This window comes from Erpetoichthys calabaricus, chromosome 2 (assembly GCF_900747795.2).
Source record: "Erpetoichthys calabaricus chromosome 2, fErpCal1.3, whole genome shotgun sequence".
In the NCBI taxonomy this organism is placed as follows: domain Eukaryota; kingdom Metazoa; phylum Chordata; class Cladistia; order Polypteriformes; family Polypteridae; genus Erpetoichthys; species Erpetoichthys calabaricus.
The window spans coordinates 336,011,728-336,038,483 of NC_041395.2; the positions used below are offsets into that span (position 1 = coordinate 336,011,728).

At 38.6% G+C, this 26,756-nt stretch overlaps 1 protein-coding gene across 3 annotated transcripts in view; it reads right to left on the reverse strand.

Moving 5' to 3' along the window:
- Window positions 1–26,756, reverse strand: part of LOC114647350 (caprin-1-like) — an 84,476-nt gene that overhangs the window by 15,225 nt on the left and 42,495 nt on the right. For 2 of the 3 annotated variants that reach the window (XM_051923463.1, XM_051923462.1), the window contains exons 7-14: window positions 22,711–22,854; window positions 22,220–22,272; window positions 17,638–17,735; window positions 13,509–13,677; window positions 12,795–12,903; window positions 9,668–9,729; window positions 7,836–7,946; window positions 251–400 (exon numbers count right to left, since the gene is read on the reverse strand). In XM_051923463.1, the coding sequence (XP_051779423.1) occupies window positions 251–400; window positions 7,836–7,946; window positions 9,668–9,729; window positions 12,795–12,903; window positions 13,509–13,677; window positions 17,638–17,735; window positions 22,220–22,272; window positions 22,711–22,854 (896 nt within the window). Of the gene's footprint in view, window positions 1–250; window positions 401–7,835; window positions 7,947–9,667; window positions 9,730–12,794; window positions 12,904–13,508; window positions 13,689–17,637; window positions 17,736–22,219; window positions 22,273–22,710; window positions 22,855–26,756 lie in introns of all 3 variants that reach the window. The other variant, XM_028796051.2, reaches the window with a different exon arrangement.

The following is a 26,756-nucleotide window of genomic DNA, read 5'->3' on the forward strand; positions in this document are numbered from 1 at the left end:
AGTATCTGAACAGGTTTTAAACAAGATGGACTTTGTATGCTTATTTTGACACCGATTTCTGCCCCCATCCACTACCTCTACGACACCATAAATAAATGAAAATCAATCCACTAATTATTCAGTCAGCACATCAGGCTACTCGCTCCCAACACTACATCAGCACATTTAGAAGCACAAATCCAAACTGTACAAATCAAAAGCTGACATTCAAGTATGAGCAGGCAAAGTAAATCAACTTGACAATGCTTACCGTCTGCATTGACTGGAATGGGGCTGCATTGACATTAATTCCACTGCTGTGGAGTGGTTTGCTGGGAACAGCCTGAAACACTTGTCCCTGTGAGGCAGCAGGAAGTGGCGAGGATGTTGGTGGCTGTTCCGAACTTAAGGACAATGATACCTAAAGTGTGTAATGAACAGCACAGTTACATAACCTTGACAAGGAAGCAAATCCAAGTTCAATCAAAACGAAGTACACAAATTACTTCAATATGTATGTAGTAATTTTACAGAAACAATATGAAAGGTGAAAAACCAAAGTTACAATTTCCTTGAGATTACTTAAGGTTATAAACATGAATAGAGTGTTCACTCAAAGGTTATGGATAAACATTTAGATATGCACACAAAATATAAAAGATAAATTTACTGTATAGTGTTTAAATTCTCAGTTATGTTCATTATAGGATCACTGTCTGCCAAGTCACTTATAAACAGTATATTTTAATTGTGCAATAATTGGAGCCAATTTATGAATTAATGGATGGCTAGCACAAAATAATATATATATAAAAAATACTATTGGTCTATAATGTAATTAAGGCTTTCATACAGACAATTATAAAAAGGATTTGTAAGTAATTAAAAGCTGGCACATCTGTAGAAATTAACTTACAAGGCTTAACTAAACTTTCAAAGCTGGAAGTGATTACCCATTACTTGTTACATGAAAGACTTATTTGTATAATATGAAAATTTATAGACATTTTGTAGAATATGAAAAATTACATTTCTTTATACAACCCACCGACACCAACATACTAATGATGAATGCATAAAAGCTGACAAAGAAATTACTGTCACAGTCAGTCAGCTGCTCTCCAGAAACCCCAGAGCAAGAGCATAATCAGAACTTGTAGTCTCATCTACAGCAAAAAATTGAAGCTTCATGACCAACACTCGTCCTTATTTACCCACTCATTAATTTGTCACAGCAGTCACGCAGCTTTTGCATCAAACATTTGACTATTTTTTTCATTGAAGCTCAGTTACTTAACACTGTATTAGCTTGCTTATTTGATATTTTGATTTAGTAGCTGACAGAGTATGCATGGTGAAGACTGCCTGTAACGCATCCGAAAGAAAGACCACTTAATTTTAATTCTGCACCACCCCACTCCTCTCAGTAACCTTTAGATCTGAAAGCAACTTCCCATACCAATTAGGGACAACTGCAGAAAGGTGGACTACACTAAAGTAGCACAGGAAAGTTAAAGTCTGAATTAGCACACGTCTCCCTAGTTTGGTGTGTTCATAAGAAATGTAATGATTTACTTCATTGGGTAGAAGTTCATAATTAAAACGAACAGCTGTGTGAAATATTGGAAATATTTGAAAGTGTGCTTCATTTTAAAATGTTTCAAGTCTAAATGCTCTCTATTTTAATAGAAATGTCATTTTTGATCCTCTAAAATAGAGGTCCATAGAAGGCTACATTGCTAGTGATTGATCAGAATTCTTAATCATTGATCTTGAAAAATAGTAAAATGATGCAAATATTCAGACAATATTACATATATTATCGGAGGCTGAGAATACTCAGAGAATGTTTTGGAACTACAGACTGGGATATCCTGCAGGGATCACATAGTGAGAACATTGAGGAAGTTGTTGACTGCACTACTGACTACATCAACTTCTGTATGGACATTGTAGTTCCAGTAAGAACTGTACGCTGCTATGCTAACAAGAAGCCATGGATTACAAGTGACATCAAAGGCCTTTTGAACCAGAAGAAAAGGGCTTTTAAAGACGGTGATCAGCATGAGCTCAAGCGCGTGCAGAAGGAACTCAGAGTCCAGCTCAGGGCGGCGAAGGAGCAGTACAGGAGAAAGCTGGAGCAGAAGTTGCAGAATAACAGCATGAAGGAAGTGTGGGATGGGATGAAGATCATCACTGGCTGCAGCTCGAAGCGGGGTACCACCATCGAGAGAGACGTGAAGAGAGCAAACCAAATGAACAACTTGTTTAACAGGTTTGACCACCCTAACCCACTCTCACCTCGGAGTACTACACCCTCCACACATCCTTCTGCCGATACCAGCATAGGAGAGACATCCCCACCCATAATTACAACAGTGCAGGTGAGCAGAGAGCTGAGGAGACTTCATGCCAGCAAAGCAGCGGGTCCAGATGGAGTATCGCCACGACTGCTGAAGGTCTGTGCATCGGAGCTGGGGGGTCCAATACAGCGCATCTTCAACCTGAACCTGGAACAGGGGAGAGTCCCGAGGTTTTGGAAAACATCTTGCATCACCCCATTCCCAAAGGTATCACGTCCTAGTGAGCTGAATGACTTTCGGTCTGTTGCTCGGACATCACATGTGATGAAGACCATGGAGAGGCTGCTGCTTCACCACCTTAGGCCACAGGTTCAACACGCCCTTGACCCTCTTCAGTTTGCATAATCAGGAGAAGGTGGGAGAGGAGGATGCCATCATCTATATGCTACACCGATCCCTCTCCCACTTAGACAGAGGCAGTGGTGCTGTAAGAATTATGTTTCTAGACTTCTCTAGCGCCTTCAACACAATCCAACCTCTGCTCCTTAGGGACAAGCTGACAGAGATGGGAGTAGATTCATACCTAGTGGCATGGATCGTGGACTATCTTAAAGACAGACCTCAGTATGTGTGTCTTGGGAACTGCACGTCTGACATTGTGGTCAGCAACACAGGAGCGCCACAAGGGACTGTACTTTCTCCGGTCCTGTTCAGCCTATATACATCGGACTTCCAATACAACTCGGAGTCCTGCCATGTGCAAAAGTTTGCCGATGACACTGCTACCATGGGCTGCATCAGGAATGGGCTGGAGGAGGAGTATAGGGACCTAATCAATGACTTTGTTAAATGGTGCGACTCAAACCACCTACAACTGAACACCAGCAAAACCAAGGAGCTGGTGGTGGATTTTAGGAGGCCCAGACCCCTCATGGACCCCGTGATCATTAAAGGTGACTGTGTGCAGATGGTGGCATGGAGCTGGACAGTTTCACATCTGTGGCAGAGCGAAGGGCGCTCAGCAGGCTCCTATCAATTATGGAGAATCCACTGCATCCACTAAATAGTATCATCTCCAGACAGAAGAGCAGCTTCAGCAACAGACTGCTGGCACTGTCCTGCTCCACTGACAGATTGAGGAGATCGTTCCTCCCCCAAACTATGCGACTCTTCAATTCCACCCGGGGGGGGTAAACGTTAACATTTAACATTATACAAAGTTATGGTCTGTTTTTCACCTGCATTATTATCAATCTTTAATTTAATATTTATTGTATCAGTATGCTGCTGCTGGAGAATGTGAATTTCCCATTGGGATTAATAAAGTATCTATCAATCTCAATCCCCCCCAATACCCCAGGTTCATGGAAAGGAGCAACTTTGACCCCTTGTCTCCCATTACAGGGCAAACCCCTGGATTTATGTGGCACAAGTACTTCTGATTATGTGTGCTTAAGACACCTATTGCTTTTCTCTTTATCAAAGGCACAAAAAGAAAAATTTCTTAAAAAAAAAAAAAAAAAAAAAAACACACCAAAGACTACCGAGAAGTACATCCTTCCTTGCTCAACTTGCAGATTCACCTATTTTGTATTAGCTAGCTAACTAACTAAATGTACATTTGTTACAACATTATATTTTACACAAGTTACTTATGTAGCTTTCCTTATTTCTAATTATGAGAGAAGTTTCCCAAGTTTCTATTTCTGGCACATCAGGAAAGGGCGAGGCAAAAGTTTAAAAACAAAAAAAGTCTTTAGAAGTCAGAGGAACCATGGTAATCATTCCATACAAATAGATCAATTTATAACCAAACAAAATTGAAGACAAATCAAACCCCACCGCTGAGAAGGAGACTTGCTTAGGGCTTTTTAATAAGGCAACAACAAACAAAAGAAAGGGAGAAATAAATACATAGGTAAATAAGAAATGGAGAAGGGAATTAAATGTGGTAATAGTTATTTCTCTTATTCTGAAATAATATTGATTAGATCCTGCCAGGTTTTGAAAAATTTTTTTTTTTACAAATCCTCTGAGAATTTGATATTTTCCAATTTCAAATAATAAAACATCGGTTTCCCTCTGACTTATCAGAGGAGAGCTAGGATTCTTCCAATTTAACAAAGTAAGTCTGCGTGCCAAAAGTGTAGTGAATGCAATCACCGTTTGCTTGTCCTTCATTTCAAGGACGTCTGGAAGAACACCGAACACAGCTGTTAATGGGTTAGGAGGGATTGTGATACCAAGGCTGTCTGAAAGGCACTTAAAAATTTTGGTCCAAAATGTAGTTTGGTGCAGGCCCAGAACATGTGACCCAGTGAGGCAGGAGCTTGGTTGCAGCGTTCGCAGGTTGGATCTTGCCCTGGACACATTTTGGACAGTTTTAAGCAAGAGAGGAGCTCGATATATAATTTTTAGTTGAATAATTCTATGCTTTGCACATATGGAGCTCGAGTGAATTCTCTGCTTTGCTACCTTCCACTCCTTTTCTGATACATTGATTAAGAGATCTTCTTCCCAATGTCCTCTTAGATCTTTGAAAGGTAGGGACTCTAATTAATATATATATATATATATATTATATATATATATATATATATAGATCCTAATTCACTAAGCCGCCGAGAAGTAGCCACCCATGGAAAGCACACAAGACAGCCACGCCCACCAACTCTAAGACCATTGGATACGACGACAACTCGCAGAGCCACGCCCACCAACTCGGACGCAGCAACTCACAGAGCAGAGCGTCATTTGCGTTTGTCTCTGCTGCACTCCACATGCACCTCTGAAGAAGAATATTTGTCACGGATTTGAATTGCTGTATGCGGCGTGTAGAACAGTTTGCGAGGAGTATCCCATGGTCTTACAGTTGGTGGGCGGGTCTCCGTTAGTTGCTCTTGCGAGGTTCAGTCTCTCCCTGTGCGACACACACACAGGCAGCGAGAGAGAGAGAGAGATGCACACACACACACTGGCAGCGCCAGAAAGAGACAGATGCGCGCACACACAGGCAGCACGAGCGAGAGAGAGGGCTGGACTCATAAGGTAGGAAGGCAGTTAAAGAATGCACTGGGCTTGATTTTGTTTTCACTTCTGTTTACAGCGATCGGTTCGTAGTGTCCATTTTTGAAATGTTACTTTTCTTGGTGGTTTATTAAATTACAGAATTTTTCAAATGTTCATTTTTTGTTGCTATAGCGCAAACTATTGCAGTGTTCGTTTTCTCTGTTCAAGGTTTTCTCAGTGTTATTCAATGTTTTTACGTTTAGTTTACTATTACGCTGTGCAATCTATGGTATGATTAACCATATTTGTGCTTAAAAACTTACAAAAATATATATTTACATACAGTTCGTATGGTCTGGAACGGATTAATTGTATTTACATACAATCCTATGGGAGAAATTGCTTCGGTTCACAACCAAATCTGTTTACAACCAGAGTTTGGCAACGAATTATGGTCGTGAACCGAGGTTCCACTGCATTCTTTTCGGTTATGACGCGTGACCGCGTCCCACCATCGCAAACTATTTTACATGCCATGGTCTTAGAGTTGGTGGGCGGGTCCCCGTGAGTTGCTCTTGCGAGCGGGCACATGACCAGGCGGTGTGCATGCTTTGAGAACGAGGGTGGACGCGGCAGGACCATCTAAGAAGAGGCATGTTTGTTGCGGATGTGAATCGCTGCATGCGGCGTGTAAAACAGTTTGCGAGGGGTATCCCATGGTCTTAGCAGTGTCTATGCTTCGATGTGAATCGCAGTATGCAGCGTGTAAAACGCTGTATTGTATGTTGCCCTCTCCAAAGTAACATCTTTTCATTCACCTACAGTCGTATCCTCAAAACCAACCCCATCTGGACAACTGTGTCTTTCAGGAAGTGTTCACCTATCAATACATAATTATGCGGCGTAGCGGGTTGGCTAGTTTTATATAATGCAGAAATGGTGTTTAATTCCTCGAAATTGAGCAGTATTTTTTCCAGCATTGTGGAGGGTACGAGGTTGAGAAAATCGGGCAATTTCTGTTTATGAAAATTTCTAATTTGAAGATAGTGAAAGAAATGTGTAGCTGGGAAGTTGAATTTTGAACGTAATTGTTCAAAAGATGCAAATATGTTGTCTATATAAAGATCTGAGCATTTTAATCCCAAAACTTTTCCAGGTATTAAAAACTGGACATGTTTGGGAGGGATGAAAGAGGTGGTTCTCTTGCAGAGGTGCCACAGATAAAAGATTTTCCATCTTAAAATGCTTTCTAAATTGGTTCCATATTCTGAGTGAGTAAAGCACAATTGGGTTATTAGTATATTTGCGATAACTTGCATTTATTGGAGAGCAGAGCAGGGAGTATAAAGTACTACTACAGGATTTTACTTCTATTGCGGACCAAGCCTGTGTATGTTCATATATGTGTGTCCAGGTTTTTATGGCTTGTATATTTGCTGCCCAGTAATAAAACTGAAAAATTAGGTAAAGCCATGCCACCTTCTGCCTGAGGTCTTTGTAGGGTCGCTCTTCGGATACGTGGGTGTTTTGAGTTCCAAATGAATGAGGTTATTGAATCTGTTTAAAAAAACGATTTGATATATATTGGAATGTTTTGAAATAAAAAAAAAAGTTTAGGAAGGATATTCATCTTAACAATGTTAATTCTTCCGGCTAGAGTGAGATGAAGGGTTGACCATCTATGCAAGTCTTGCTTAATTCAAAATCAGCTTTCCTTAATACACTTAAAACTACGTCAACACAAACATCTGAAGACTTGTATCTTGGCTCTGTCTTTTTAGACTTCTGTGCATCACATTTTCCTTTGTATTCCTTTTCGCTCCAATAGACTTCACAGGATTAGCAAAAGACTACATATACACTTGGGCCATGGGTTTTCTGAAAGAAGGTAGCAGCCTTTTCTCTACTGCACAGTATAAAATATTCTGAAAAGAGAATATAGCTCATCTATCAAGACTGGAAAATAAGAACACCAAGCCAGTCTTCTCATCTCCCCAATTAGTAAAGTTTAGAGACATGTAATATTCATAATTCTAAAAGCTACATGTGGCAAAGGTGTTGTGCAAATAAATTACAGCAGCAAAAGCATACATTTTGTGAGCAATCAGACTACATTCTTGAAAAACTGAATTGCCAACTTTTTCATACATATAGAGCAAACCCCCACCAAAGTTGAGCCAGTGTTAACTTCCCCAAAGTCATCTACCACCCATATCAACCCAGGTGATCAGAAAATACCAACTCTATTCCCCCAACCTCTCCAGACTTAACATTTGTTGAGAAACCCCATTAACACTGCAAGAAAGGGTTGATGCAAGTATTAGACACACAAATAAGGAAATTCAAGCTGAAAGTATGCCTTATTATTTTGTACAAGTGAAACCAGCTAAGGAATAAATCAACAAATCAAGGGGGGGGGGGGGGCACACTACAGCCATCTCCTTACTAAATTAGGAGATTCATCTCCCACTTAACCCCTTCTCTATAAATACCGTGACTGATTAGGTTTCTCTACTCCAGGATAAGCATTTCAAAGATGCCCACCTGAATTGGGTCCAAGGCTTCAGTCTGTGGCCGCGAGTCTGTTGTATGGGTGGTTTGATATAAAGGTGCTGACGTGGAGAACGTTTCAGGTGTAGGTGAGACCATAGGAACCTTACAAATAAAAGACATTTGTTAAATCAACTATAAGTTAACACTTTTATATAGATGATACACTGCAAAATTACTTGATTTACATTAAATTAATATCTGGATCTGTTCTGATCCTGGCAAAATTCTAATCTAGCAACATCACAGTGAGTAAGCAGGTAAATAAGCACTGAATTGGGCTTCCCTCCATGAAAATTGTTCGCTTTAAACTCCTTTTGCATGTTTTGCCTTCAACTTGTATTGTGCAAAAACACAATTTAAGCTGCTATTTGTGAAACAAAATATCCTTCCTTGTGCCAAACTTTAAAGCAATCTATTAAAGTGGATGGAGGAAAAAAAAAAAAAAAATAACCCTGCAAAATCAAATGCTTGTATTAAAATACTGGCGCTCATTAGGTCTGCAATAAAGCTCATTACCTTTTGTTTTAAGCAACACTAAAATCACTAGTAATGGGTTTGCAGAGACTTCATTCTGCTTTTTGGAATCAGACATCAACCACTGAAAGATGAGTTCATTCAAAATAAAAAAATAAAAAAAAACTTACAATTAATGTTAGCCAAACTGGTGCATGTAGGGTTCAACATTTAGTCCATTTTAAATGTTGCCATCCTTTTCAGTTTAATGCACAACTTTATGTACACATACATGGTCATTTTCAATGTTTTTTCCCCTGAACTTGGATGGATTGGTGCATTTTGTGTGCAAGCTATATTTGCTTGAAATTTACCCAGGGCATGGGAAAAACACTATAGAAAAAGTATTACAGGACACCCTTCAGTAGTAATCTCTGTCACTTCTGTCAGAGACAGAAGACCATGGACACAGTCTACTAAGGCATCGGCAGTAGGCCAGAAAGCAGTGTAACAAAAAAGGCAAGAGGAACTTCCAGGAGTTATTTTCCTGAACAGGCAAAGCGAAAGAACAGGGAATAGAAGTGTGAACATGACCTACCTCCTTTGAGGCACGTCAGCTGTGTTCATATTAAGTTAAAAGCAATAACTTTACCCAGTAATACACTGTCACATATTTAAATAAAAAAATAATGCAGCATTAAATATGTTGGTGCACTATTAGACACTATTGTAAAATTTAAGAAATTTTTAATAAAACCAAATCAGAGTCTCAATTTGGAAGTCTCAGTTCGCAGTTTCCAAAAATCCTTCACACTAGCACTCCAAATACTTTACACTATTCAGAATATCAAGTCTTCAGGCTACACAGTTTTCCAATTCAAGGTTAAAACAACTGAATTGACACATTGTCTTGAATGAAAGATTCAAGAAATATAAAAATCCAATAAGAAGATTTGAGGGATCATAAAAGAAGTCAGTAGAGTGGCTAAGACAGCAAGTCAACATTTCAGTTTGGCTTTTGTGTAACCCTGAGTATGCCCCTTAACCTCTGTGCTCCAAACAAACTGCTATTCAAGACAACTTACAAGATTTAGGGTCTTTTTATAAGTGTGTAGTGTAGAACAGTTATTTCGGAAAACCGAATAATCTATAGTGTTTCTTTTACAATCAGAAATTTGACCAAGAATTTTGTCACAGCTTTTATAGAATATATAGAGCTAAAACTATTTAAGCAAGTTACACAAAGAATTATTTAAAAAGGCACAGTATGGTAATTTTCACACCATTAATTGAAACACCACATCTTTAGGTGAAATTTTCAAAATTAAAGTACAGATACACGTCACAAGGAGACAAATTCTTCAGCCTACCTGTGTGGCTTCTGGCTGAACAGTAACTGCATTTGCCTGTGCAAGTCTTGATTCAGAAAGAACTAAAGGGGGGGAAAAAATGGATAAAAATGTATGAGCAGCAAACAAAATGAATAGCTGAATACAAATATGCTTCACGAACAAATTTAGTTAACAGAAAAAAAAAAATTCACCAAGAACTTAAGCATACAATTCTAATATGAAGATGTGTGATCAGTGGGAATGGGGGAGTAGAAACTAACAGTGCAGCTCAAAAACATTTGAGGACCTGAAGCCATTGCAACTCCTTAAACTCCCGTCTTTTTTTCTTGTAGGTGCCAGCACACACTAATATTATAATCATTTTAAAAAAAAACAAAAAATGCAATATCTGTTTACAAAGCACTACACTTAAAGTTTCAACAGTTTGCTGTCAAAACAGGGTGTTGCACGTATCTGTACGTCATTGTGACGTTTCTCTCTCTCCGCCTGCAAAAACAGTCAAAATTGCATGTCTCAATAGAGACCACCCTTCCCTGTCCATTTGTCAGCAGAACTTCAGGTAGTGTCACTTTAATGGACAGGTTTCAATCTAGTTTTTAAAAAGGTATTTCAGCTCTCATTCTTTCCTTTGCCACATGGATCATGAGATAAGGTAACTTGAATATGAATGCTTCAAGGTCTGCCTTTACCCATCACTGGATGGCCAAAATTGGAAGTGAAAAGGGCAGATTTTTTTTTTCTCCAAATCAGATCTCCAAATTCTCCAGGTTCAGATCTTTCAAATAAAGTTACAGCTTGACTGAATATTTTGTGACTGGTGGGTAGCACAAAGAAAACTTACAAAATTTCCACTGTGAGCAACAGCAGAGTGGTGTTCATAGGCAAGAAAAAAAATCCCATGATCGAAATCAGAAATATTTGTATTAGAGGATATTGAACGTCTCTCCATCAGATCTATTTTTCAACTTTCGTATCCAAAAAATTTGTACGGTTGTGTATGTATAGTGGAGAATTCCTGCTTTCTTCGAATATAAGCGTTCCAAAATTGAAGTAGGTATGCAGGCTTTTTTCATATTTAGGCAGTAATGCTATGCATTTACTTCCAGCATTTTAGTATATATTCCATATCATTTATTTTATGAGCTTTGAATAAATAACTTGTGCAATTATAATTACATATATACCCACACACAATTTGTCCCCAAGGGGAAATTTTACAGAAGCTCCAAAAAAACTGATAAAAACCAACCACACCCTCCAAACCACATAACTTCTGGCTTGGATAACAAAGAGCTGTTAGTGTCAATACAAGATTGTAGGTGACAATAAGATGGTCAGACCAGCTTGGATTGTGCCACAAATCTATATTTTTAAGGGCATTATATTTGGATTGAAAGGAACCGTCTAAGAGGCCTTTATTCCCCCTTAGAAGTCACCAGCATTAAGAATGAATCATCAAAAAGATGTTGGTACAGAGTGAATAATTTCTGTTGGGTCAGCCTTACTTTCCCTGGCAGTAACATGGACTAATTCAATTGGCAATTCAATGCCTGGATCACACATTTAGTTTTAATTGTACTGTGATCCCTTTATCATCACTGCACATTCACAAAAACCCTTAAGTCTTCCTCATTGTGCTTTTTCCGCTCAGTCTGATGAAACTCATCAAGCATTAAAATAGCATCTGAAATAAGAGGTGTAAGCTGGTTCTCCACAGTACCCTCAAGCTCCAGATGAACTTGTAACTTTTTGTCCTTGCTCCAGATATTTGTCTTTTCACCATTTTCATTTAAGGAAGAGCAGCAATTCCAACAGGGCGTTTAGGTGGCGGTGATCGCAGTGCTACCAGGTGAACACAGGCATAGGCAGCCATCAGATCTTTTATGCTTACCATGTGACATTTCACGCTTATAACGAACTTGTATAACAATTGTCATTTTTCCTTGTAGTAGCATATTTTAGAAATTTTTCTTCTAAAAATTTGGTAATTGTGCTATAATTTGAGCACGCATTAAAATTTCTTTTCCAGATTTTCTGAAAGGCCAAGGTCCGGTCTTCACCTGCACATGTAGAATACTTTACAGTAAAGCAAATACATGATATGTTGATGTACTTGGAAACAGAAAAGGCAGTGAAAGAAATGCATTTTTACTTCAAAACTATAAAACTCTACAAAATAGCTGCTAGCATTTCACGACATACTCCCCACCCTCCCATAGCTCACAGCCATCTGCCTGTATTCTGTGCGGTCTTTGTGGTGTTCGATTGTAACTTTTCTTGTCACAAGTGTGGGAATACACGTTCAATGTGCAGTTTTTGGTAAAGGTTAAGTTGGAGTTTGCATGTTTATTGTGCTTTAATTTCTTCTCTTACAATAGTTCCTTCACCAGTTTTCATAATGAGGCCTAAGAATTGTGGTTTCAGAATTTATACATCTAGAACTTGTGCTTTCAGTAAAATATGTTCATAACCATCATTTATTGGAAAACTGCAAAGGCTGAAAAAAGAATCCACTACTTTTTACAATCTGAAAATAGATGTTGGCTGTGGACATTTCATAGCCATGGTTTTGTTATTGCTGATACACAGCACGTTTTTGGCATTTGGAAGCTTTTTCCAACATTTATGCTAAGAATATTCTAAACATTTTTTGGGTAAAAAACGAAGTTTGCAATTTACTGTGCTATCATTTAAATAAATAAATTATATATAAAAAAAAAAAATACTGGAAGGAGATAGGACGTGATATACAGAATTTCTCCAGATATAAATATTCTGATACATCTGCCCTTCATTTGGATATGTAGAATATGTATATGGAGTTAAGCATGAAGGATTTGTGGCCAGTTAAATTTTCAAAAAAAAAAAAATGGTCAAATCTAAGGCAGAGTTTCAAAGATTAAGACTAATAAATGCAGACAGCATGGTCTTAGCATAAGCAGAACTACTATATTTCATTTTTGTAAGTAGATCATAGAAGGGTTAGATCAACTGGCCAAGAACAAGTGGCCTGGGATGAGTATTAGTATGTGAAAGCTTGCCCTACGATGACTAGACAGTTGAATTTTGGTTGGTGCCTACTCTACACCCAGTTCTATTAGGTTTTGTAGCAATGTAAATGTTAATGAAAAAAGCAACAACTTACCTGGTGGACAAACCATCTGTGGCATATCCATAGTTTGCGCAGTCTTCATAGGTTGTGCCGATACTATAGCTGGATCCATAGGTGGACTCTCAAATTCAAGCATAGACTCCTACGACATATTTTCAAAAAATACATTTTATCAAACACATGTTGCATACCTAAACTAATAAGGCCAAAGCCATTTCTTCACAGATTAGAAATCTAACAGGATGGTTTGAAATGTGGCACATCTGAGCTCAACGAAGCACTTTAGTTAGGGTTCTTAAGCAACATTTGTAACATCTTTCTCAACAAAAGGCCAAATGTAGTCTCTTAAATGAATAAAATTGTACCAGTCTCTTAAATGAATAACAAATTGTACCAATCTATCATGTTATACCAGTTTGTGGTGACACTGCATAATGTTGAGAATTTACTGAGACATTTCCTTTATTTTGTCAGTTACCTGTACACCCAATAAGAATCAGCATCAACACCACTCTCCAGATACTAAACTAAGATTTTTTATTAAAAGTGAATAGAAAACCAACAATCACACATATTGCTTTCCAACACTAAACCACTCTCTGTGCAAAACTATAACTATTCAGGCAATGGACAATCTAGAATTCCTCTTCTAAGTACTACTGCCTAATTAAGCATGTGATAGCAGATAAACTAAGCAACATTCCTAGGGTATCTCTTCTAGAATGTAAAAAAAAATAATGCTCATACCTGCATGAAATTGTAGGGACCCTGCATTTGTGCCATAAGATCTTGCACCCTTTGCTTTCTGACAACTGGATCTGCTGGAGGGACGGGGACGACTGGGTTCACTGTGTGCATCTCTGTTGGGGCAGTGACGGGACTGACTGTTGGCAAAGACGGCGACTGTTGCTGTAGACTACCAACCACCTAAAAGAGAAATCACATCGGAAAACTTAAAAAGGTAGAAAAGAACCTTAAGTATATTGCTTTTTGCCACAATTATGGAATGGTTATTTGAAATGGACAGAAAATTGAAGATATATGCCTGCATTCCAAACACGGAAATCGGTTTTCATTGTGGGAGTATGATTTAAAATGACAAAGTTAGAGTTGGTTAAAATTTTAAATTCCCCCCCCTATGCAGTTCTTGGTAGAATTCCAAGGACAGAATGGAACACTTAAAATGGTCATTAATAAGCCCATTGAAAAGTTGCCCCAAAAGCATTGGGAATAAATGCCATCAAACTTAACAATTTGCAAGCATTCTCTGTGGCTAAATGTAACACATTAGCCTATGGACTGCAAGTCAGGTACAATGTGTTTAATCATTTAGAAAAGGAACAAAAAAAATCATTCTCAAACCTAATTTATCCAACTGCAGACTGAAACGCCTGGAGCTTGTATAGGCAACACTAGGTTAAGCCCTTTCTGGAGTTTGCTTAAGCAAACAGAGTCAATTTGATATCAAATGACATAACCAACACATCGTTGGGAATGGGCATGGTAAACACATGCAAAAATAGGCAGAATGTTGTCAGTGTGAAACTTTTATATCTAGGTACATGGATGTGATTGTGACAAGTCACAAACAGCATGCTCTAGCTTAGTTTACTTCATTGAAAAAGTTCAGTGTTGGCTTGACTCCCAGATTTTATGTGCCAAGCTAATGGTGTAAAATTTAATGCTACCATGTTCAATTTTTGTAACACGCTAATCAGCCAGTTACCCTCTACTGATCCAAGATCAACTTTTTAGACTTCAACTTGAGATATAAAGCATGTATTAATATTGAGAATTTAAATTGTAAATACAAGCTGCACACACACCCATTCAAAGCAAACACAATTGTAACAAACATACATATTTACCAGCACTTGACTCGTGACAAGAAAGGACTATTTTGTACATATTTGTTTAACAGTGAAACATTTTAGAATTCAACATTTTGAAACTAGGGAAGATTATCCAAGACTTCCATCAGTATGTGTCATGTTCCATTTGTGTACATAAAAGCTATACTTTTCATTTAAAGGCATTTAACATTTAAATAAAGCAGTGTTACATGGGCAAATCTGACCCACAACTTGATCCATCAGACTACCACCTACACCATTTTTAGACATCTATAGTTATTAGCCAAGTCAGAAGTTTTGTGCATTTGGGGGGTGGTTGCTGGTGTTTAAGAGTTTGAGCTTGTGTTGTCAATGTGCAGATGGATAAAGCTGTAGGCTACAACTGCTTGTGCATTGACAGCACAGGCTCAAACTCCACATTATAGTTCAACAATTACAAAAAACCATTGCATTTTGCAATATCACTGGGCTAACCCTAAAAAGCAAGCTGGTTCAAGATGAACAGAGGGCATACAGATAATATATTTAAAAGCATGGCGGGAAGTATGAAAGTGAATTATAAACACTAGCACAACAGCTATAATGGTATCTGAATCAATATGCATCAGTGAAGTTTACACTACGCCAACTGAAGACTAAACATTACCTAACTAGCGAACAAATGAAACAAGACACATATCTGCATACATAGCCACACACAACCTTTACTAAAGGTGTGCATTATTTGGTCCTTTGAAGTCAAAGTTTCAGCTCTTATCACAATTTTGAGTGCGTTTAACTTTGACAATGCTTTGTTTCAAGACATTTGCTCTTTTAAAGATTTGTGAGGGAAATCTTATGCTGGGCATATTTTTCATAGATGCCACACTTAAGAATTTTACGGTCTATGGATACTTTTTAAAGTTTAGGAGGCTAACAGTTACATTTGTCATACTGACAAAAAAAAAAAAAAAAAAAAAAAACTTGGCAAAACTTCTAACAGATTTACTCCATGGCAGCCTTCTTCTTGCACTTTGCAATACCTCTTATCAATCACACAAAGAAAAATTGTTTTCTTTGCTGACATTACCCTAAAGCAAGAGTCACATTACACAACTTCTGGTAAGACAGATTGTCAAAACTGACAACTGCTGTTGCCGCTATCTATATGCTCATGGATGTCTCAACTAGGAATTGCAGCTTTCCAGTACAGTTTCACATTTCTGAAGCATCACAAGCTTATCCCTTTTTCTGACAGCCAATAACATGCTGCCCGACTGTGCTGCTCCTGTGTGAACACACTCCTGGTGCAGAGAGTTCTCAGACACAAGACTTTTTGGTTTGCGAGGTCTAAAACACACACTTCCAGTTTCCTAGCAGCAGAAAATGCATGCTGTGTGTTCCCGGGTTACCATCGATTGTCAGCTCTTGTGTACAAAGGGCCTGCCTATATGTCTTAAGACAAAAAACAATTTTATTTCACTTTGTTGGGACGAGTTGCAGATTGTTCAGACAGAGTAGCTGGGGATGCCCATCTACACAATTGACAGTCTTGAAAGCACACCGAGACTACTCCTGACACACAAAGATTATGTAGATGAAGCTTGTACCAGTGGACTGGAGGGTGGAAAAAAAAAAATTCATGTGGTGAGACAATGTCTTATAGCACTAACACTTGGGTGAACCGACTTAGTCTTGTACAGTACCCGTCAAGCTGAAGACTTATTCCTATGACTCTGAAATGGATATACTATTTAGTGAAAGGATAGGTTTAACTTATTGTTAACCACTCACGCATGTAAAATTATGTATATTTTTCTGGAAGTAAAAATAAAAAAAAAGGCATAACCATCCACAAATTGCAGCTGTGCAACTGTAAAGCAAGACCAGTTAAAACAGTAGACCATAGCCACAACACCTAAGACTGAGGGATTGCCCCTGGGAGGGAACAGTCTTAACTATGTGGGGCCTCCCCAAGAACATAAATACAAGTTGTTACAGAAAACTCCGACTTAAAATTTGCCAATGAGAAGATACCAATATGCTTCTTTATTCTTGCAAATTCTCAATGATGCGGGTGACACGTGCCCACTTCTGTATTGCACTTTCCAAAACAGCATCAACAAATCCATCCATCCATCCATTTTCTAACCCGCTGAATCCGAACACAGGGTCACGGGGGTCTGCTGGAGCCAATCCCAGCCAACACAGGGCACAAGGCAGGGAACCAATCCTGGGCAGGGTGCCAACCCACCGCAGAGCATCAACAAATCGAATATCAAAATATCAGCAAATTTTGTTTTAATACCTTCCAATTCCAGTTTGCAACTATTTTACAGATCAGCATGAAACTAGAAGTTTAGAACAAACAAAAAATGGCATGCAAATCATGTGTGGGAGGGGGGAGTGAGAAATACATTTGTATAGATACTGGTGGCAGTGGAAAAGCAGAAGCAATAGCTGGCTGAAAGAACTGCTTGGTAATATCAGTGATTTGATTCATCACCCTCAGGGTCTGAATAAGTTTGAACAGGATTTCAGCAATCTATATTCCATAACAATCTATATTCCATTATGTGAATTACAAATTAAAAGGACAACCACTAAACACAAGATTTAACTGCTAACTGACAATGTCACATTTTTACTAGATGTTAAATGTAACAAACCCACCTTTTATCTACCGATTGCCATACACAGTGATGACAGAAGCTAGAAACGCTTTCACAAAGCAGCGTTCCTATATTAGATGGAAACAAAAACACAAGTGTTGCACCTTTCATTTCACCTCTCTGTACCCAAACCTCAAAATACATAAATATGCATGACTTTCTTAATTTATATAGAGTATTAACACTAAAGTTAAGGCCACCACAAAATTTAAATACAATTGTTTAGACACTTCTTGCACTACAAAATTAACTGCTTTTTTCACATTACTCAGAGAGGTGCTATACAAATAAGACTCGATGATTGGTGCAGGAACCCCTTGTGATAGACTGGAGTCAGAACAGCAATCTTAGAATGTGTTATATCACATACACAAAAAAAACAATACCTCAGATTCTGTACTCCATTCATCAGCTTGTTCTTTGTCACTGCTGCTGTACTGCGTTTCTGAAATAAACTGTCTGTTTACAAACTGTTGGGAAGACAGAAAAGACATTCTTTCATATCTGACACTTGAATCTACCAGAGTCCTGATGCAGAGCATAATATTGAGTACACAAAAAAACAATTGTTTTTCAATGCTTTCTACTCAAAGAACTCTCAGAATTGGAAAAATATATTTGAAACTGTAAAAACACCATGATTACCCCTATACAATCATGTGAAAAAGGTATGTACACTCCACAAAAATATTTCTTCAACAGGTGGACATATAAAAATTTGATCATTTAAATACCACCTATAGACAAAAGGTAAATAAGAATCATGCCACATTTACATTGTATAGTGTATTTAAATAACCATAAAATGTAAAATTTCACACGTGGAAAAAGTCCACATCACAAATTACTACCTCAACAATCTAATTGCAATCAAGTTCTCAATGCCTATAGGAAAGGATTTAGATCTCCCCTATATAAACACACACGGCAACAATCAGCACTTCCGGAGCACCATGCTCAGGGCAGACAAGGAAACAATAGTTATTGTTCACAGTACCAGAAGACATGTTTGGCGAAAAGCTAAGATAAGAACCTGATGGTTTGGGGCTACATTGCTGCATCTTAGCCTGAGCAGCTCACCTTCACAGAACGGAATACTTCACTGGACCACAGGATGCTTGAGGAAAATGTGAGAGACTGTCAGAAGTTGCAACAAGACAATGAGCCTAAAGAAACCATTAAATCCACCAAACAATGGCTGAAAAAGAAATGGAGGATTCTGGAATGGTCAAATCAAAGCCCTGATATGAATACAAATCAAGATGCTGTGGGTGTGATTTTGTTTGAACCGCAAACACTGCACAGCTGAAAGAATTCTGCATGCAGGAGTGGGAAAAACTCCAAGTCATTGTTAGAAACTGCTAGACAGTAATAGGAACCACCTACTTGAGGGGGCCAATAGCAGCCATTATTGTAAACGGTGTACTTATTACCTCCGGAGATAGAAATGGCATGTTTAATTTTCTGTTGAACTAGGGGGGCTTCGCTCGCCAACCCCCGCATTTGGTTTTCCGGATACACACTTAAGATTTTTTTTTTCCTTTGAATTGTTGCTATTTCATTAGTTTTCATGTAGAGAAAAGCCAAGCAAAATGACACCTTTTATTGGCTAACTAGAAAGATTACAATATGCAAGCTTTCGAGGCAACTCAGGCCCCTTCTTCAGGCAAGATGTAATACAGAAACTGAAGTTTCCTATGTTTATATACACACTCTAGGGCAAGAAACAACATTGGTAAATATTTAAATGAGAGATTTTGAATGTAAAAAATTAATAGATTCATTCAGGCTACGGTTAATTTAGCAAGAGAGAAAAGAACAATGTATTGTTAAGATCTCTGGATAAGATAACTGTCCAACAAAGTCTTTTGAAGTTTGTAATGAGTTTTTTCAAAACAATGTGGGTCTGTAGTCAGGTTGTCTGTCATTCTGAGAGATGTAAACAATCCTCATATCTGGCCATAAAACCCTTGTCTTTATTCAATCCATGTTGTAAAGTATTAAATTTTAGCATGAGTTTAACTTCCCATTCTTTTCTCTCTTGCTGTGTTTTGAAGTTGCCCATAAGCACTGTGACCTTAAAGTCCTTCTCACAGTGTCCATAGCTGTTGAAGTGGGCCGCCACAGGAACATCTGTGTTGCCATGTTTAATGTGGAACCTGTGTAAGTTCATTCTCTGGCGGAGTGTTTGTCCAGTTTCTCCCACATAGAGTGCAGTGTCAGGACATTTCATGCAGAAAATTAGGTAGACTACATTAGATGATCTGCAGGAAAATGATCCCTTGATGTGATGTTCAAGTCGGCAGTGTGGTATAACTATACGGTCTGTATCATAGATGTGGGCACATGTTTTGCATCTTTTCTGTAGGCATGGAGATGTGCCATTTTCTGTTGGTTCACTTAGGGAGCCTCGGACAATTAATTGTTGAAGGTTTGGCGGTTGTCTGTATGCCAGGAGGGGAGGTTCAGGAAATACAATTTTCTGCATGAAATGTCCTGACACTGCACTCTATGTGGGAGAAACTGGACAAACACTCCGCCAGAGAATGAACTTACACAGGTTCCACATTAAACATGGCAACACAGATGTTCCTGTGGCGGCCCACTTCAACAGCTATGGACACTGTGAGAAGGACTTTAAGGTCACAGTGCTTATGGGCAACTTCAAAACACAGCAAGAGAGAAAAGAATGGGAAGTTAAACTCATGCTAAAATTTAATACTTTACAACATGGATTGAATAAAGACAAGAGTTTTATGGCCAGATATGAGGATTGTTTACATCTCTCAGAATGACAGACAACCTGACTACAGACCCACATCGTTTTGAAAAAACTCATTACAAACTTCAGAAGACTTTGTTGGACAGTTATCTTATCCAGAGATCTTAACAATACATTGTTCTTTTCTCTCTTGCTAAATTAACCGTAGCCTGAATGAATCTATTAATTTTTTACATTCAAAATCTCTCATTTAAATATTTACCAATGTTGTTTCTTGCCCTAGAGTGTGTATATAAACATAGGAAACTTCAGTTTCTGTATTACATCGTGCCTGAAGAAGGAGCCTGAGTTGCCTCGAAAGCTTGCATATTGTAATCTTTCTAGTTAGCCAATAAAAGGTGTCATTTTGCTTGGCTTTTCTCTACATTCATAATGGCTAACACGGTACAACACCCTAGTACTATTAGTTTTCATGAAAGCTCCATTTCACTTTTATTTCAGACCTTCATTAAAACTATTTGGAATAGGTTTCTCTGTTTGGAATTTCAGCACAGACAAAACAATCTACATCATCAGCAGTTAATTTTTTTTTGCAAAGTAACCAATAAATGCATGGGAGGTAAACCCAGTTTTTGAAATACTTAAACTATAAAGCCTTACAATATTTACATACTTCTGACATAACACCCAAGTCCATATATTCGATTTCCATTCCTCACTTTGTCCTGCTTTTTTCTCAATGACACCTGGTCCATGGTGATTATTTTCCCTTTTTTCGAGTAATAATTTCCATTTGTTTGCGCTCCTGCGATATTTACTTTGTTTTTGATACTTTAACTTTCTCTGCATTTGTAGCACGCCTTTTTTTTTCAGCCTTTCGAATTCCACTGCTTTCATAATCTCTAATCAGCTCTGCATGTGTATAGCGGCAACATTTTTGAACGTCTTTATGAAGTTCTACTTTGTCTTTTACTCTTAATTCTGAGCCTGATTGAACATGCTTTTTATCCCCAATTACACTTGTTCAAGGCTGATTATTTTCCTTATTTTCTGAATTTGATTCTAGATTATTCTCTTTTTGCATTTTTTTCTCTCCCAACGCTTTTGAGTCTTTTCTCAGCACTGTTCTCTTTTTTTCTTCGCTTAGTTGTCGACGTTTCATCTATAACGTATTGTCCTTATACGCTTTATATGCGCCGAGAGCCCTGGATCTGTGTGTGCTGAAATCCTTTAAAGTGCAAGACGGTCCCGAGTCAATCTCTTGGCACAAAGTCTCATGTTTAATGTCCCCGCGAGACACTCCATGGCCAATCTCTTTCGTCTCACGGGTCTTTTAAGTGTCTTCTGTGATCTTCACATGAAGATCTCGTCTCCCTAGTCTCTCTCCCAGGATTTTTTTTTTTATAATAGAGAGATTACTGTAAAGTAAAATTTTCTATGTCCACACCCCATTACATCATGTTTATCTAAAGAAACTGTATAAATGAAGATCAAATCTCTATGTCCACGTATGTTGAAAAGGTAAAAGCATGGGTTTACTTACTTTTTTCACATTACTAGCTTAATGAAATTAAGACGTTCATTAGTCACAGTGTTCTTAAGTCTACCATCCATAATTTGCAACACAAGAATGACACACAAGGGGTGGTAGTGATGAATGGGTGGAGGTGACAGTTTTCAAACAATGTTTCTATGAATACAGTTTTCCAAATTAGCAAGTGAGGAGGAAAGAAAAAAAAAAAAAAAGTAGTATATTCTAGTCTCACAAAAAACGTGCTAATACAGGGTCCTAAAATTTACTGACTAATCATTTCCAAGACAGAATCAGTGCAGCAGTGGCAACACATGCTTAACTATACCTTGGCAGAAACAAAAATGTAACTTTTCACATAGTAATTGATTTTTGAACATGCCATTTGTTTATCAGCTCATATTATACAAATTAAATGTCAAAGATTTCTGAAAATTTATTGAAACTTTTATAATTGTATATCACATTTTGTAAGTGCTGGAAAGAAACATTACATTTCAAGTCATATGTTGAAAAGCAAACAACCAGTTTTTGGCCTGGGAAGCCACAGTAAAGTACTACCAAATAGAAAGCTATTTTGTATACCATGATAGAATTAATCCAAGGAATATTTTAGATTATACAAGGTCAGTACTGAGCATAACAACTGATACTGAAGGACTTTAGCTCGTCCCTTTCCTATATGCTTAGAATGTGCTTACTTCTGTTGGTTGCACTTCACTGGGTTCTGTGTATTCTTCAACAACTTCAACCTCTAAAACAAAAACACACAAAATCAACCCAAACATACAAAAGCAATAAAATGACAAACAGGAAACGGCATAAAAAGAACAAAAAAAGTGACAGGAAGTGTTGAATTAAATGAACAAACTCCAAAAGGGAGATGGCAACAGGGTTAGGCAGAAAAATGTAACATCCCATTAAAATGATCAAGACAAAAGATAAAAATCTTAATACACCAGAGATACCTGGGGGCAACAGTTCAATACTTCAAGCTCTAAAAGATTGTTGCTTAAAAATTATGGGGTTTCAGGCTCAAACACTGCAGCACTAGCTTGTTAACCACTGAGTAAAATTGTAGGGGATGGAGCCCCACAAATGATGCACCTTTAAAATTATTGATACAAATCTCTACTTTGAAACTGCTACACAGCTGACTGCACCTTTAATTAGTTCATTGAAAGAAAATTACCTGGTTCTACTGGCTGTTCAGATTCTGATGCATCCACTACAACCGGCTGATCCTCTTCCTCGCAGACCCCATTTTGATGTGTGTGAGGACTGTTGAAATAATCACTCTGGAGAACTCTGTCAATTATCTCTTTAAGGGCCTTGTCTAGTAAAAGAGAAGCCAAGAGTCTTTTGAGGGGGAACAAACAAAAAAACACCACACAACACTGATAAAACCTAGCTTACTACTACTACCACCCTCGCTCTCAAAAACACTTCTAGCCTTTGGTTCTAATCAACAAGTTTGAATTCAGTGTCATTTGTGCACAGCATTACAATTCTTATTTGCGTCTCTCCACAGAAAAATGACATTGATACAAAACTAAACACAACACACATATATAGAAACAAGCACAGAAGCATAAGAAAAAAAAAGAAAAAAAAAAGGACTCCAAACATCTAGGAGATCGATCACAAAGCTAGCATTGCTTATATAAGTAACCCAAACTTTACACTCAAATGGTCTTGAAAGCACCCAAAACTCAGAAAACTGCCAGGACATAACTGATGGTTCATAAATTTATGAAATCTTAACACTAGGGATGGTCTAATATCTCTCTATTATAATAAAATCTTGGGAGACGTGCTCTTTTGAAGAGACTTTTTGAAATGTAGACCCACGAGACAGACTTTAGCATGAGATTCTTTCAATTCATGTCATACTTACAACCTTTGGAAGCAAGTCCTGCGAGACAATGACTTTTGCCATTAGATTCTTTCAAGTCACTCTGTACTTACAACCATTTTCAAACAAAACCACAGTCCTCTCATGGCACCTCTGCAACAGAACCACCTCTTTCAACCCTCGCAAACTTATCCAGTTTTTAACATCTGGAAAAGTTTTGGGATTAAAAGGCTCAGAGATCTATATATAGACAACATATTTGCATCTTTTGAACAATTACGTTCCAAATTCAACCTCCCAGGTATACATTTCTTTCACTATCTTCAAATTAGAAATTTTGTTAAACAGAAACTGCCCGATTTTCCTTACCTCGTACCCTCCACCATACTGGGAAAAATACAGCTCAATTTCGAGGAATTAAACACCATTTCCGCATTATATAAAATCTTTATTAGAGTCCCTTATTTTTTTTTTATTTAAATATACACACACATATATACATATACACACACGCACATATATACATACATACTGTATAATATATACATATAATATACACACACATACAGTGGGGCAAAAAAGTATTTAGTCAGCCACCAATTGTGCAAGTTCTCCCACTTAAAAAGATGAGGCCTGTAATTTTCATCATAGGTATACCTCAACTAGACAGAGAGACAAAATGAGAAAAAAAATCCAGAAAAATCACATTGTCTGATTTTAAGAATTTATTTGCAAATTATGGTGGAAAATAAGTATTTGGTCACCTACAAACAAGCAAGATTTCTGGCTCTCGCAGACCTGTAACTTCTTCTGTAAGAGGCTCCTCTGTCCTCCACTCGTTACCTGTATTAATGGCACCTGTTTGAACTCGTTATCAATATAAAAGACACCTGTCCACAACCTCAAACAGTCACACTCCACTATGGCCAAGACCAAAGAGCTGTCAAAGGACGCCAGAAACAAAATTGTAGACCTGCACCAGACTGGGAAGACTGAATCTGCAATTGGTAAGCAGCTTGGTGTAAAGAAATCAACTGTGGGAGCAATTATTAGAAAATGGAAGACATACAAGACCACTGATAATCTCCCTTGATCTGGGGCTCCACGCAAGATCTCACCCCGTGGGGTCAAAATGATCATAAGAACGGTGAGCAAAAATCCCAGAACCACACGGGGGGGACCTAGTGAATGACCTGCAGAGAGCTGGGACCAAAGTAACAAAGGCTACCATCAGTAACACTACGCCTCCAGGGACTCAAATCCTGCAGTGCCAGACGTGTCCCCCTGCTTAAGCCAGTACATGTGCAGGCCCGTCTGAAGTTTGCTAGAGAGCATTTGGATGATCCAGAAGAGAACTGGGAGAATGTCATATGGTCAGATGAAAAAACTCTACTCATCGTGTTTGGAGGAGAAAGAATGCTGAGTTGCATCCAAAGAACACCATACCTACTGTAAAGCATGGGGATGGAAACATCATGCTTTGGGGCTGTTTTTCTGCAAAAGGACCAGGACGACTGATCCGTGTAAAGGAAAGAATGAATAGGGCCATGTATTGTCAGATTTTGAGTGAAAACCTCCTTCCATCAGCAAGGGCATTGAAGATGAAACGTGGCTGGGTCTTTCAGCATGACAATGATCCCAAACACACTGCCCGGGTAACAAAGGAGTGGCTTCGTAAGAAGCATTTCAAGGTCCTGGAGTGGCCTAGCCAGTCTCCAGATCTCAACCCCATAGAAAATCTTTGGAGGGAGTTGAAAGTCCGTGTTGCCCAGCGACAGCCCCAAAACATCACTGCTCTAGAGGAGATCTGCATGGAGGAATGGGCCAAAATACCAGCAACAGTGTGTGAAAACCTTGTGAAGACTTACAGAAAACATTTGACCTCTGTCATTGCCAACAAAGGGTATATAACAAAGTATTGAGATGAACTTTTGTTATTGACCAAATACTTTTTTTCCCACCATAATTTGCAAATAAATTCTTCAAAAAAATCAGACAATGTGATTTTCTGGATTTATTTTTCCTCATTTTGTCTCTCATAGTTGAGGTATACCTATGATGAAAATTACAGGCCTCTCATCTTTTTAATTGGGAGAACTTGCAGAATTGGTGGCTGACTACTTTTTTGCCCCAATGTATATAACAAATGTACAGTGCATCCGAAAAGTATTCACAGAGCATCACTTTTTCCACATTATGTTACAGCCTTATTCCAAAATGGATTGAATTCATTTATTTTCCTCAGAATTCTACACACAACACCCCATAATGACAACATGAAAAAAGTTTACATGAGGTTTTTGTAAATTTATTAAAAAAAAAAAAAAATTGAGAAAGCACATGTACATAAGTATTCACAGACTTTGCCAAGAAGCTCAAAATTGAGCTCAGGTGCATCCTGTTTCCCCAGATCATCCTTGAGATGTTTCTGCAGCTTCATTGGAGTCCACCTGTGGTAAATTCAGTTGATTGGACATGATTTGGAAAGGCACACACCTGTCTATATAAGGTCCCACAGTTGACAGTCAGCGCACAAACCAAGCATGAAGTCAAAGGAATTGTCTGTAGACCTCCGAGACAGGATTGTCTCGAGGCACAAATCTGGGGAAGGTTACAGAAAAATTTCTGCTGCTTTGAAGGTCCCAATGAGCACAGTGGCCTCCATCATCCGTAAGTGGAAGAAGTTCGAAACCACCAGGACTCTTCCTAGAGCTGGCCGGCCATCTAAACTGAGCGATCGGGGGAGAAGGGCCTTAGTCAGGGAGGTGACCAAGAACCCGATTGTCACTCTGTCAGAGCTCCAGAGGCTCTCTGTGGAGAGATGAGAACCTTCCAGAAGGACAACCATCTCTGCAGCAATCCACCAATCATGCCTGTATGGTAGAGTGGCCAGACGGAAGCCACTCCTTACTAAAAGGCACATGGCAACCCGCCTGGAGTTTGCCAAAAGGCACCTGCAGGAGTCTCAGACCATGAGAAAGAAAATTCTCTGGTCTGATGAGACAAAGATTGAACTCTTTGGTGTGAATGCCAGGCTTAATGTTTGGAGGAAACCAGGCACTGCTCATCACCAGGCCAATACCATCCCTACAGTGAAGCATGGTGGTGGCAGCATCATGCTGTGGGGATGTTTTTCAGCGGCAGGGACTGGGAGACTAGTCAGGATAAAGGGAAAGATGACTGCAGCAATGTACAGGGACATCCTGGATGAAAACCTGCTCCAGAACGCTCTTGACCTCAGACTGGGGCGACGGGTTCATCTTTTAGCAGGACAACGACCCCAAGTACACAGCCAAGATATCAAAGGAGTGGCTTCGGGACAACTGTGAATATCATTGAGTGGCCCAGCCAGAGCCCAGACTTGAATCCAATTGAACATCTCT